The sequence below is a fragment of the Erpetoichthys calabaricus genome, chromosome 1 (assembly GCF_900747795.2).
Source record: "Erpetoichthys calabaricus chromosome 1, fErpCal1.3, whole genome shotgun sequence".
Lineage (NCBI taxonomy): Eukaryota > Metazoa > Chordata > Cladistia > Polypteriformes > Polypteridae > Erpetoichthys > Erpetoichthys calabaricus.
The window spans coordinates 342670640-342685096 of NC_041394.2; the positions used below are offsets into that span (position 1 = coordinate 342670640).

Here is a 14457-nt window from a genome sequence, read left to right on the forward strand (position 1 = left end):
TAAAGTCAACTAAAATACAGTCCGTACACCATGGTCATCATTTTTGAGGTGTAATGTTTCTCACATCCGTGCACCTTTACAATAATGGTTCGGTGAAATTAATTATTATGCTTACAAGTTGTCATTTAGCTGGTTTGGTTGCATTTTACTGCTTGATTAAGGGTGTTGTCATTTCTCAGTTTCTCTGAAATATTATGTACTTCTTTTGTAAATCTCAACATTTGAAGGGGAAGTTGCATACACACATTTTCGCCTTATAAATGAGGCCTCAGGACCTTCACAAGCCTACCTATAGATAGATCTCACCCCAGGCAACCTGACTCAAATCTCAACAGGAGTCTTTGGCATACGCAGGCCCAAATTGGGTTGTTTAGATAATTATTATAAAGCTCTTATTGAATGTGTATAAACTACTGAAGGACCACCTCCCTGGTGTCAAATATAAAGGCTGGGGGTGGTTCTTCAGGAGTGACATCAGTGTGGCCCCGCCTCAATCTAAACAAGGCATGAAATTACATAATTAAAATGAAAAGCCAAGTAACATTTGCATTACATAAGCAAAGATGTTTTTAAAAATGCTTTTATGTCCTTTTCCAGCTTTATTCTCCTCTTCCTTTTTTATAATCTCCTCTTGACAATCTTTAATAGTAGCCTGGATGTGATGCTGGGAGAGCTTAGCTGTTAGCTAAACCAACAAGAATGATGAATTGTCTCCTTTTGTTAAATTTCCTATGTTCTTATTCTATATGTTCATGAGCAGATCTTTATCGAGAAGAGACAACTTTGCCAGCACCCCCATTTCTTTCCATTTACTTGTCTGGGTGCCTCCAAGCCACACCTCCAGTCTCATCGTATTGGTTGAGCTCTTGACTAGTCTGGACTCTAAAGGTTTAAACGACGTGTTCAGCATTGACAGTCCAATTGTTTGCATGTTATGAGTTCAGGTTGATTGTGTTTGTCTGTTATTGTAGTGTAGTTGAAGATCAGACCACATTCTCAGGAGGAATTTGCACTGAAGATTTTAAGTAACACATCATCAGAGCTACTTAATTCAACTGAGTGTCCATTTCTGCGCATCTTGAGCTTACAGTCTTGAGTCTGGCATATATTTATGTACAAGTGTTATAATTTGTACAAGAACATGGGGACACAGTTGAAAGTGGTTATGGGTAAATTCTGTCATTGTTCTAATGTTTTCATAGAGCTGCTGTTTCCTGAGGAAAAATTAAAGACTTTTTGCTACCTCAGCTCTTGACTTTGCTTTTTTGTTTCAGCTCCCTTTCTCATGTGCTTTGCTTTAGTATTGTTAAAGTTTGGATTTCTCCAGCTTTGACTTGTGTATCGTTTTAATAGTAAATGTTGAGGTTGTTCAGCTAGTTCTGTATTTCAGCTGATGGAAAGAGAAAGACATTAAAAAGTGGACTTTTGATTGTCATAGGACTTGTCTGCATATCCCCTTTGAGAAGTCTTGGTGTGTTCAAATATTACTTTATCTGTTGATTGTCATGAGTATCACAGAGTGTTTAGTAAAGATTTACCCCAAAAACTGCACTGGCATTTCAAGTATGACTGTTCCATTGAACTATTTTCAAGTGCTCCATTACAGAAAAGGAAACTGTATGCAATTACCAAAAAAAGGAAAAAAAATGGATAATTATATCCTAGACTAGGGGGGTTACCCCCTTCTCGCTTTGCTCGCCAAACCCCCTTTTTTCTATGCTACATGCCAGTCACTTCGCATCTCTGCTACTTGTGTTATGAAGAGGGTGGCTGAACGCACCCCAAGGAGACGCAGTCGCTCCTCCAAAACCCCCTCTTAAACGGTGACACAATGAGAAAGAAATGCAGTTGTTTTTTTTTTTGTCTCGTCTTTGTTTGACCAGCTGCTGGATAGCTGCTGCTGCTGCCGTGACGCGTGCATCTCGCATGGTGCTTCGAATGTTTAAAAGCCTGTACAGCAGCTGTGTTTGTCATCTACTCTTTGTCTTTTATTTCCGGCCCCGGGCGTGGCTAAATCTCTTGGCACAAATTCTCATCTCACGGGACATGAGTTCTTGATATTTTTTAATTTATAATTTAAACTAAATGGAATACGAATCTGAAAATCTAACAACATATTAAAGTTCGATAAATGCTGTAAAGAATGATACCAAACATATATATATATATATATATATATATAGGTTTTAAAATAAGCCGATTTAAAGCGTGACATAAACAGTCACCTAAAATCATCGCACAAAATTGTTGCACTTTTAGGCTTAGGATTTTATATATATTGTAAGAAGACGCTATATAGCGCCTGACCCGACACGGGAGGCACGTGTAAAATAAAAGAAATACTTTTTATTTTCTTAGTCTGACTCGAACCAGACTCCCCCATCCCACTTGGTACTCACTTCCTTATCAACACGGTGTGTCTGATGGCGCAGCACGCATCCTGTCCAAATCAGGCATCAGAATTGCACACAAACCTACGAACAATGTGCGCACCGTTCTTTTCAACGCTAAAAACAAGAAATCGACAGCAGAAACACGAAACGCAGTTTATAGCATTCCGTGCAGTTCTTGCCCAGCGGTATACATAGGACAAACATCAAAAAGAATTGCAACTCGCATACAGGAACATCGCAACGCCGTTAGAAGGAAGGACCCACGATCACAGATCTATACACATGCAGAATCAACAGGACATACATTTAACTGGGACAATGTACAGTATAATATTGCACAAGCAGGAGGAAGTGGAGTTTCGGGAGTCTGGAAAAGGAAGTGATGTTTGTAGAGGTGGGTTGTGGGCCATATAGGACATCATTATATGGTGCCAGAAATGACATCATCAGAGGGAGGAGCAGAGGCGCTGCTACTGGGAGTTACAGTCTTCAGTTGGTCTGCAGAGGGACAGTAGAAGAGAGTATTAAAAGGCAGTGGAAACCCCTGGTCTGGCTGAAAAATAACACCATTTGAGCCTATAAACCGTCTCCCATGCACACATGTGTGACAGGAGTTACTGTCAACATTATACACGATTGCTGGCTGGGCTACAGGGTAAACTCATTTTGGCCCCTTGTAATGTATTTCATTTACAGTTCCCCTTTGTTGCTGTCCTTTGTTTTGCTCTCTCGTGTCTGACCTCCGTGTCTTTTCTTGGATTGTGTGGTTGCCTTCTTCTACTTGCAAGCATTTGAGTGTTGCTGATTTATTATCTTTCATCAAGTTTAATATAGCCTGTTTTCAAGAATCGTTCCTTTTGATTAAAGACATTCATCGAGCTGCCTCAAGACACTGCTGTGTGGCTGCAACCTCTTGTACTGCTAGTCAAAAATGTGGAGTTTTCTTAGTCCATTGTCCACTTTGTCTGAAGGTTCTTGATTCTGGAGGTGTTTTGGAAGGCAGGTTTTGTTATGCGTTGATAGAGATTGGTTAAAGAAAACTCGCCTGTGTCACCTCCATATAATAGCACATTATATGAATCTTTTCTTTTTCTGAATGAACTAATTATCCATTTTTAAATCCATTTGCCAAAAAAAGTCCCTGGTCCAGGTGGTATAAATCCAGAAGTACATTTTGCATTTTGGCCACAAGTGTCCAATTTGCTGTTTCAAATGATCAGTCAAGTAACATATGGGACTCTGGGGTTTTTGTTTCTTTTCAGTTACCTGCATGTTTTATTAATTCAAGTTTTACTTTGTTAAACTCTTTGTATAGCTCCAGCTTGTCAAATTTATATATAAAAATGTTTTGCTTTGTTACCCTCTTCCCCTTTTTCAGATAAAAAAAAACCAGATTATGTAGTCAAGTGGCTTTAGACTAATTATGTAGACATCTCAAAACACATTATGATTAATAAAAGTGCATTTCATATGATTGGCATTGCACTCTATTTTAAACCCAAACCTCTCCAATATAATTATAACTGAAGATTATCACTTTTTATGACACTTTATTGAAACAATTTATAATTTTAAAAAATATTTTAAGAATATGATGACACAATGATGTTCTGTAATGTATTTAAAACTTGTGAAAAGTAATCTTGTTTATTGTGCCTATCACATGGGATCTATTTTTTTTTACTAATTTAACTTCTTGGTTCCACTGATTGTGCTCATGTGGTAAGCAGTTGTAATACAGATGATAAAAATAAGTTGAGAATCTTTCCACGTGCTACTTAAGTCTTATGATTGTTTATGCCTACCAAAGTTTGTTCAAAAACTAAACCAACTTTTATTTAGTTTAAGATAATTGTCAGTATTAAAGCAGTGGATTAAAAATGAAATCTTTATTTTTGTCTTTTAAACTTTATACAGGTATCATATTTTACTGCTGTTCTGAATGTGGCAAACAGTTTTCTGACCTGAGTAAACTTCAGAGCCACCAAAGAATTCACACAGGAGAGAAGCCGTATTGCTGCCCTGAATGTGGAAAACAATTCTCTTATAGTAGTACTCTTCAGACACACATTAAAACTCACACAGGAGAGAAGCCGTATTGCTGTTTTGAATGTGGCAAAAAGTTTTCACGGCGAAGCAATCTTCAGAGTCACCAAAGAATTCACACAGGAGAAAAGCCTTATTGCTGTCCTGAATGTGGAAAACAATTCTCTTCCAGTAGTAATCGTCAGACACACATTAAGACGCACTCAGGAGAGAAGCCGTATTGCTGCTCTGAATGTGGCAAAAAGTTTTCACAGAGAACCCATCTTCTGAGCCACCAAAGAATTCACATAGGGGTGAAGCCATATTACTGTTCTGAATGTGGTAAACAGTTTTCAGAAAGAAGCCAACTTCAGTGCCACAGAAGAATTCACACAGGAGAGAAGCCATATTGCTGTAATGAATGTGGTAAACAGTTCTTCTACCGTAATACTCTTCTGAGGCATATTAAAACTCATTCAGGCGATAAGCCATATTACTGTTCTGAATGTGGCAAAAAGTTTTCACAGAGAAGCCAACTTCAGTGCCACAAAAGAATTCACACAGGAGAGAAGCCATATTCCTGTTCTGAATGTGGCAAGAAGTTTTCACAGAGAAGCCAACTTCAGAGCCACAAAAGAATTCACACAGGAGAGAAGCCGTATTCTTGTTCTGAATGTGGCAAGAAGTTTTCGGAGAGAAGCAAACTTCAGAGCCACAAAAGAATTCATACAGGAGAGAGACCGTATTGCTGTTCTGAGTGTGGTAAACAATTCTCACACAATAATACTCTTCTGATACACATTAAAACTCACTCGGGAGAGAAGCCATATTACTGTTCTGAATGTGGCAAAACGTTTTCACGTAGATACCATCTTCAACGCCACAAAAGAATCCACACAAGCGACAAGCCATATTGCTGTTCTGAATGTGGCAAACAATTCTCAGACAACAATACTCTTCAGATACACATTAAAACTCATTCAGGAGAGAAGCCATATTACTGTTCTGAATGTGGCAGAAAGTTTTCACAGAGAGGCCAACTTCAGCGTCACAAAAGAATTCACACAGGAGAGAAGCCATATTGCTGTTCTCAATGTGGCAAAAACTTTCCACGTAGAGACAATCTTGAGCGCCACAAAAGAATTCACATAAGAGAGAAGTGTTCGGATTAGACAAATACACCAAAGTAACATTCATTACTGTAAAATTGAACTCAACCTTGCTGAAGATTATCCAATATGAGAACTTGACCAGGAGGAGACTTGAGAGAAGAGTGCTTTCATGAACCGAAAAGAGCAGAGATTGAAGATCAGCAGTGAATACACAAAAAGGGTAAAAATGATATTTAGAAGATAATCAGTTAGTAAAACATGTCATCTCCTACAGTGTTCAGATCATAGACTGGCTACATAAAGACCTCATCAGTCTTGATTTAAAAACAAAGTTGCTTCATGCCAACCAACTAATATATAAAAACTTAAGAATACCAAGGCTTTACTTTTCCAATGGCAGAAGTGGAATTCCTCAAGTAGAAGTAAATTACACATATAGATCTTCAATCATATGACTGCCAGCATTCCTTCTCAGCTCGCGGGATTGCCACATTTTAAATATTACAATCTGGAAACCAAAAATTAACCTTCATCATAAAGCTTTGTTAAGCAATCCATAAATTCGAAGGTTTGCACAGAGCGAGGTGACTGCAGCGATGAATGTTTGCTAATGGCCACTTTAGATTGTGGATTACAAGGTTGTTTGCAATATGTTCTGAGAGACATGAAATAAACAACCAATGTAGGTTTTGCAACAAACCAGTGGAAACAGTACAGTATACCAGTGCTAACTTTTAGAAAATTCACAGCCAGAAAACCTGATGTTGTAGTCGACGAAAAACACTCAGACGATACCTGAATCATTGAGGTATCAGTCCGAAGTGATAGTTCTGTGCCTCAAAAACAGAAAGAAAAGATAACAAAATATCAGGAGATCCGATCAGAAATGTGGACCTAGATGTGGGGGAAAAAAAAAAAAACTGAAATGATCATAGTGTTATTTGGATCCGCAGGGCTTGTTAAAAAGAACATTTTGCAAATCAAAGCTCCAAAAGGAGGTGATGTTAGGAACAGAGCCCTAGCAGTGAAGCTGGAAGAATAAAAAGTGACAGTACATAGAGGATGCCATGACTTAAGAGTGAGGCTTTTAATAATAATGAAGAAATCAAGCTGAGAGAAAAGTCATATTGTTGTGAATGTGGGAAACAATTCTATCACAAGAGTAGTCTTAAGATCCACAAAAACATTTTCCCAGGTGAGAAGAAAGGCAATCTGAGATGAGACAGATGTGGAGTAAAACCTTTGAGGTTGTGTCGGTGCTTAATAAACAGGCCTTATCAGAAAAAAAATAATGTCCAGGCCCATCTGGATGCCTTACAAATCACCATCATTCCATGTGAACGACAGAAGGAATCACAGATGTGGACAATGCAAGTACTGAGCCAAATCCTGGCAGCAAACCTAAGAGCATAACAAGAGCTGCAGTGCAGAAATCGATCCAGATCAATAAGCACATTTCAGAAGTAATGAGCGAAGGTCACTCCTGTCCAGAAAAGTAAGCAAACTAAACCGTTGTGGAGAAATTAATCCCTGAGAGATGCCGTATTGCTGCAATGAATATGGCAAACACTTTTCACAAAGAGGGTGTAGAATATTGGAGTGAGTGTTGACTGAAAAACATTTTATTAATCAACCCACCATATAAGCTGAGTACAGATGCCTCTCCTAAGAATTGCATCAGCAAATGCCTCTCCTAAGAATTGCATCAGCAGTTACCTTGTTTGTGTACACTTCAAAGAGTGATGAGATAACAATTGTTGCCACCTCGTCATCTCTTCTTTCAATTTCACTGATTACATTTGCTGTTTTGTTTAATAAAGGCACCAAGACTGTTTCATCAAGTTCCACAATAAAGAGTTTTTCAAAGGACTTTCGCAATGCAACTCTCAGCCCAATTTGCCACAGTATTAAATAATCATCCCCTGAAAAGACACTCAAGAAAGCCAACTCTGTTTCTGGAAAGCAAGTCAAAGTTTGATTTTTTTTTTTTTTCTTTTCTTAGAAGCAAGAACTGTGGCTACACGACATACTTGCTTTGTTGTTTGCCAGCACACAAACAGTGTCTGTTATATTGGCTTCACATTCTTGGGAGTCATGGAGTCTCATCTCATTCCATCTGATAATTATTTATCTGCAAGAGTGCAATTGACAATTGGTGGTCCATATTGGTCAAGTAAATTGCCCTCAGTCTTTGCAACAACACATAAAGGGGCAGAAACAAATAGACAACTTGGAAGATTCTAGGAAAGTCTCCCAGTGTACATATCTGTGTTCTTAGCCATTATCCACCATACATTTGTAATTCAGTTATTTCTGTCCCTATATACATAATTGAGTTTGCAGACTGTGTCTGATCATTGACTCTGCTAGCAAGAGTATTAATGTTGAAAAGATACAACCCTTTTTCCCCCTGAGGGCAGATGCCTGCAGTTTATAGTCTGGATATTCTTATTTGGTGAGTATTCTTTTAATATTTAGGCATTGTAACACACAGTAAATTAAGCTGCGTGAAGTTTTATTCTGAAGCACACGGTAAGGAATGGCATTTAGCCTCTTTAGTTTTCATGTGAAATATTCATGTAACGCATGCTAAGAAAGCTACTTGGCCTCTGGGGTTTCAATATGAACCATGCTCTAGTTAAAGTGCTCTTAGCCTCTGATACACTTTCTAAGGGTTTATAATCTAAAGCTTTGCAAATGATGGTAAGCCAGTGCTAATTCAGCTTTTACGGTAACTTATAATCAATTCATAATGTACTATAAAAATGTATATATATAATCGCCCTCCACAATTATTGGCACCCCTGGTTAAGATGTGTTCTTAGGCTTCTAATAAATTGTTTTTTTTCCCCCAAAAAATAAAGGCTCACAACACAAAAAAGAGAAAAATCCAACCTTTAATTGAAGTATGTTCATTCATTGGGGGGGGAAAAAAATCCACATTAAGAAACACATTTTTTACATGAAATTATGTGTGCCACAATTATTGGCACACTTGCTGTTAATATTTTGTACAACCCCCTTTTGCCAACAAGATGGCACTTAATCTTCTCCTATAACATTTCACAAGGTTGGAGTATACAGAGACAGGGATTTTTGACCATTCCTCTTTATCTTTCTAGATCGTCCAGAGTCTTGGGTCCTTTCTTATGCACTCTCCTCTTCAGCTCACCCCACAGGTTTTCAATGGCATTAATGTTTGGTAACTGAGATGGCCATGGAAGGAGCTTGATTTTATGTTTTCTGAGCCATTTTTGTGTAGATTTTGCCATATGTTTAGGGTCATTATCCTGCTGGAAGACCCAATGACAACCCATCTTCAGCTTTCTGGCAGAGGCCACCAGATTTTGGTTTAAAATGTCCTGGTATTTCAAGGAGTTCATGATGCCATGCACCCTAACAAGGTTCCCAGGTCCTTTGGAAGAGAAACAGCCGCACAAAATCATAGATCCTCCACCATACTTTACAGTGGGCATGAGGTGCTTTTCCGCATACTCATTCTTGGATTCACACCAGACCCACTTAGAATGTTTGTTGCCAAAAAGCTCAATTTTAGTCTCATCTGACCAAAGCACACGGTCCCAGTTGAAGCCCCAGTACTGCTTAGCAAACTCCAGATGTTTACGTTTGTGATTGGAGGTGAAAAAAGGATTTTTCCTTGCATGTCTCCCAAACAGCTTGTTGGCATGGAGATAGCGTCTTATGGTTGTCATGGAGACTTTGTGACCCCAAGATACCACTCTTTGGTACAGTTCTCTAACAGTGAGCTTTGGAGAGTGTTTTACTTCTCTTACCATCCTCCTCACTGTGTGTGGTGGCAAGATAAGCTTGGGTCCTCGTCCAGCCTTGTTTGTCACTGTTCCCATTGTTTTACTCTTCTTTATTATTCCTCTGACTGTAGATACAGGCAGGTTTAGGCAAGTAGCTATTTTCTTGTAGCCATTACCTGACTTATGAAGGTCGACACACACCTTACTTGAACGGCATGTTCTCTTGTCTTTCCCATGTTGAAGAGTGGCTAAGAGCAATAAGGACTCAGTGTCACGTCATATTTATACCCCAGGGACACAGGGAGTCATTAATTACTAATTAAAAGTTCCAATTTAATCTGATCAACTTTAAAAACTAAACTAGAAATTACAAAAATGCTTCAATTACATTTATTTTATAGGAAATGTTAGGGGTGCCAATAATTGTGGCACACATGATTTCACGTAAAACATTTATTTCTTAATGTGGGATTTTGTTCCTAAATGAATAAATGCTCTTCAATTAAAGGTTGGATTTTTCTTTTTTTTTTGTGTTGTGAGCCTATATTTTCTGGGGAAAAAAAATTATTTATTAGAAGCTTAAGAACACATCTTAACCAGGGGTGCCAATAATTGTGGGGGGCGCTACAGTATTTCACAGAAGTGAGTATACACCTCACATTTTTGTAAATATTTTATTATATGTTTTCATGAGACAACACGGAAGATGACACTTTGATATAATGTAAAATACAAGCTGTACCCTGACTACAACAGTGTAAATTTGCTGTCCCCTCAAAATAACTCAACACACAGCCATTAATGTCTAAACCACTGGCAACAAAAGTGAGTACACCCCTAAGTGAAAAATGTCCAAATTGTGCCCAAAGTGTCAATATTTTGTGTGGCCACCATTATTTTCCAGCACTGCCTTAACTCTCTTGGGCATGGAGTTCACACGAGCTTCACAGGTTGCCACTGGAATCCTCTTCCACTACTCCATGACGACATCACGGAGCTGGTGGATGTTAGTGACCTTGCGCTCCTCCACCTTCCGTTTGAGGATGCCCCACAGATGCTCACTTGGGTTTAGGTCTGGAGCCATGTTTGGCCAATTCAGCACCTTTACCCTCAGTTTCTTTAGCAAGGCAGTGGTCATCTTGGAGGTGTGTTTGGGGTCATTATGTTGGTATACTGCCCTACGGCCCAGTCTCCAAAGGGAGGGGATCATGTTCTGCTTCAGTATGTCACGGTACATGTTGGCATTCATGGTTCCCTCAATGAACTGTAGCTCCCCAGTGCCGGCAGCACTCATGCAGCTCCAAACCATGACACTCCCACCACCATGCTTGACTGTAGGCAAGACACACTTGTCTTTGTACTCCTCACCTGGTTGCTACCACACACACTTGACACCATCTGAACCAAATAAGTTTATCTTGGTCTCTTCCAGTAATCCATGTCCTTAGTCTGCTTGTCTTCAGCAAACTGTTTGCGGGATTTCTTGTGCATCATCTTTAGAAGAGGCTTCCTTCTGGGACGATAGCCATGCAGACCAATTTGACGGGCTGACTCCCCACCCCTTCAACCTCTGCAGCAATGCTGGCAGTACTCATATGTCTATTTTCAAAAGACAACCTCTGGATATGACACGTGCACTCAACTTCTTTGGTCGACCATGGCGAGTCCTGCACTGAGTGGAACCTGTCCTGTTAAACCGCTGTATGGTCTTGGCCACCGTGCCGCAGCTCAGTTTCAGGGTGTTGGCAATCTTCTTATAGCCGAGGCCATCTTTATGTAGAGCAACAATTCTTTTTTTCAGATCTTCAGAGCGTTCTTTGCCATGAGGTGCCATGTTGAACTTCCAGTGACCAGTATGTGAGAGCGATAACACCAAATTTAACACACATGCTCCCCATTCACACCTGAGACCTTGTAACATTGACAAGTCACATGACACCAAGGAGGGAAAATGGCTAATTGGGCACAATTTTGACATTTTTCACAGGGGTGTACTCACTTTTGTTGCCAACGGTTTAGAAATGAATGGCTGTGTGTTGAGTTATTTGAGGGGACAGTAAATTTGCACTGTTATACAAGCTGTTCACTGACTACTTTACATTGTATCAAAGTGTTGTCCCATGAAAAGATATAATAAAATATTTACAAAAATGTGAGGGATGTACTAACTTTTGTGAGATACTGTGTATGTATCTTCATGTTCTTCTTTTGGCTGCTCCTGTTAGGGGTTGCCACAGCGGATCATCTTCTTCCATAGAGGTACTGTGTGTGTGTATGTGTGTATATATATGTATATATATATATATATATATATATATATATGTATATATATATATATATATGAGGGAGAGATCTGCACCCATTTCGTCCATTGGTTAAGAGGTGTGACAACTGGTCAAATCAATAATTAAAATAATAGGCATAAGTGCATAATTAATAAATGCATAAAGTAATAGACAACTAACAGGGCTTACAAGTGTGACTGAGTGACACATATTCAAATAATTCCACAGTCCAAGTATCTTTGCTTTAGCAAAATTCAATATAAAAACAGTTAAAACAGAAGAAAAAGAGAAAAACTGATAAAGTTCCTTATAAGATTTTGTTTTTTTGTTTAAGGCTTACATATCTTGCTAGTTTCTTAATGTTTCTCTTGTAAGTTCTCTATATAACATACAATTGTGTTTACTGTATATGTCAAATAATCAGAACACATTATGCCACTATTACTCTATTTGAAAGTCAAATCAAACAGTCCTCGCATCGAGCAGAAGAGATGATGTCATTTACTAACTGTTATGGTACAGATAAAGATGAGCAATAAGGAAGTCTCATTACAAGGTGGCTTTTTTGATGTTAAACAGAATTTTCCATTATCTTCTTTTCTGTGAGAACCTTACTTTCAATTCACATTAAGTAAACTATTAAACGCTCTAAGATTGGCTTTTACAGTCTCAATGTCTTCTTTTTCTTGATTTTCTTTAGTTTTTTTCTAACTGAACCAACTACTACTCATCTCCCGGTCTTGCCTTACTATTTCAAAAACAACTGTCTACTACAATGGAGTCTCTCAGAGTTCAGGTTTAGCCATCTGGTGACATTCAGGTGTATATTGCAGGTGTGTTTTTGACTGTCAAAGTAGGTTTCCTTAAGAATTCTACAAGTCTTTCCCCATTTTGATTTCTCTCACCAAGTCCATATAGGCCTATTACTTTTCCTTATCTAAGTTTTACGACCTTTGCATTAAAATCCTTCATTATCATTGGGAATTTGTGATGGTGTTTCATTCTTTTGTATGGAAATCAAGGTCTTCATGAAATGCTTTGATAACTTTCTCATCTTCATCTTTTACTAGAGAGTAAATCTATCTGAGCTATTAAAAGGGCCACTGGCGTTGCTCGTTTTTTTTTTTTTTTTTCATAAATAATTCCTTTGGATTTTTGTGAGTTTGTGAAAATCTCCCTCATTTTTCCAAATGCTCCCTGAGACCCCCATATATTCTTGCCCAGAGTGGGGGTGGATCCAGTTGTCATTGCCCTTGTTGACACAAATAGCATACAATAAGGGCAGTTTAACTGTTCTGCAGTCCTAGAGAGTTAGGTGCCAAGCTGAGGAGAAGAACTGACAAGGTGGTCTTCTCTGAAGTTCTACCTGTTTCCACCCACAAGTCCAGAAAAGGTTGAGGGGGTTAGAAGGCTTAATGTGTGGCTCAAATCTTGGTGTAGGATAGAAGAATATAAGTTTTTGGGGCTTATGACTCCTTCTGGACCCGATTGGACCTGTTGTGCCACAGCAGGTTACATTTGAAGCCAGGCCTGGAGAGTGAGCTCATATACAAACTCATGGTGGTTGACCCTTTACCTATGGGACCCAGCCAAGCACAGTGTGATGAAGCAACATGAGAGCATCTCCAGTGGATTCACCACCAGGAGGAGTCCTAATTGTCTGGTGCTTTGAGGCTTGGGTGGTAGCTGAAGGCAGGTGCCTTGGTGGACCGATAACCAGCTAATGAAACTGACTATAGGAACATGGAATGTGACCTGTCTTGTGGGGAAGGAACCCAAACTACTGCAGGAAGTAAACACAGGATGGGCTATGGACCCAAACTCCTGGAAAAGGTTTTGGACAATGTTTCGTTCTATAGTTACCAAGGGTGGAAGGCATTGGGCAGGTGTGGGTTTACAGTTCCTGGCTTGGGACTTGCACTTTGGATTTTTACCAGGTGGACAAGAGGGTCACATTCCTACAATTTTGAGTCAGGGGCTGTAAGTCCTGTCTATGTTTATGCATTGAATATTGGCTCCGAGTATTCGAACTTCATAGAGGAATTGGGAGGAGTGCTGGAAGGTGCTCCCACTGGGGATTCTACTGCGAGACTTCAAAGTTCACGTGAGTAATGATGGTGGAACCTGGAAGGGTGTGATTGGGAGGAACAGCCTACCCATTCTGAACCCAAGGGGTGCTTTTGCCTTTGGACTTTTGTGTTAGTCACAATATAGTCACTTATAATGATGTTCATAAGTGCACTTGGCACCAGAATGCCCAAGGCCAGTGGTCTATGACTGTTAGCTGCCCCATCAGATCAACAACTGTATTTCTTGAAAACCTGGGTGAAGAACTCATCACTACCTGGTTGTGAGTTGGATCAAATGGCAAGATAAAATGACGGAGGGACCTGGCAAGCCCAAAAATATTGTGAGGGTGTGCTGGGAATGTTTGATACAGAGAGTCTGGGGATATTCACCTTGTGTAGGCTATGCTCCTTGCCTTCATTGATGAGCTGGTTCCACTGAAGTGCAGCCATGGTATTGGTGGAGCCAATCACAGCGGCGGTTCCCGAACATAATGGTGAATGCCAGGCTTTCTGAGTTTAGGTAGCTTGTGGAACTTCAGAGGTGGCTGACAGGTGAAACACAGTGTGGTGATGGCAGTTGCATAGGCAAAAACCCAGGTGTGGGGGGAGTTTGGTGAGGACTTGGGTAATCATTTTCAGCTGACCTTGAGTAAATTGTTGAAAACTATCAAGAGATTCAGGATTAGATGGAGTGTTGCTGACCTCTCCTGGAGGTATAGTCAGGTGGTGGAAGAAACACTTCGAGGACCTTTTAAATCCTACTCACTTATCTTCGTGAGGAAGCAGAGTTTGTGGACTTGGAG

The 14457-nt window shown here is 39.5% G+C and overlaps 1 protein-coding gene across 1 annotated transcript in view; it reads left to right on the forward strand.

The window, feature by feature from the left end:
- The window catches only part of LOC114669006 (zinc finger protein 665-like), an 81450-nt gene extending 74628 nt beyond the window's left edge, over positions 1–6822 (forward strand). Inside the window, exon 7 of the mRNA XM_028825128.2 lies at positions 4311–6822. Coding sequence (XP_028680961.1) covers positions 4311–5590 — 1280 coding nt within the window. The 3' untranslated portion in view covers positions 5591–6822. The remainder of the gene's footprint in view (positions 1–4310) is intronic.
- The last annotated feature ends 7635 nt before the right edge of the window (positions 6823–14457 follow it).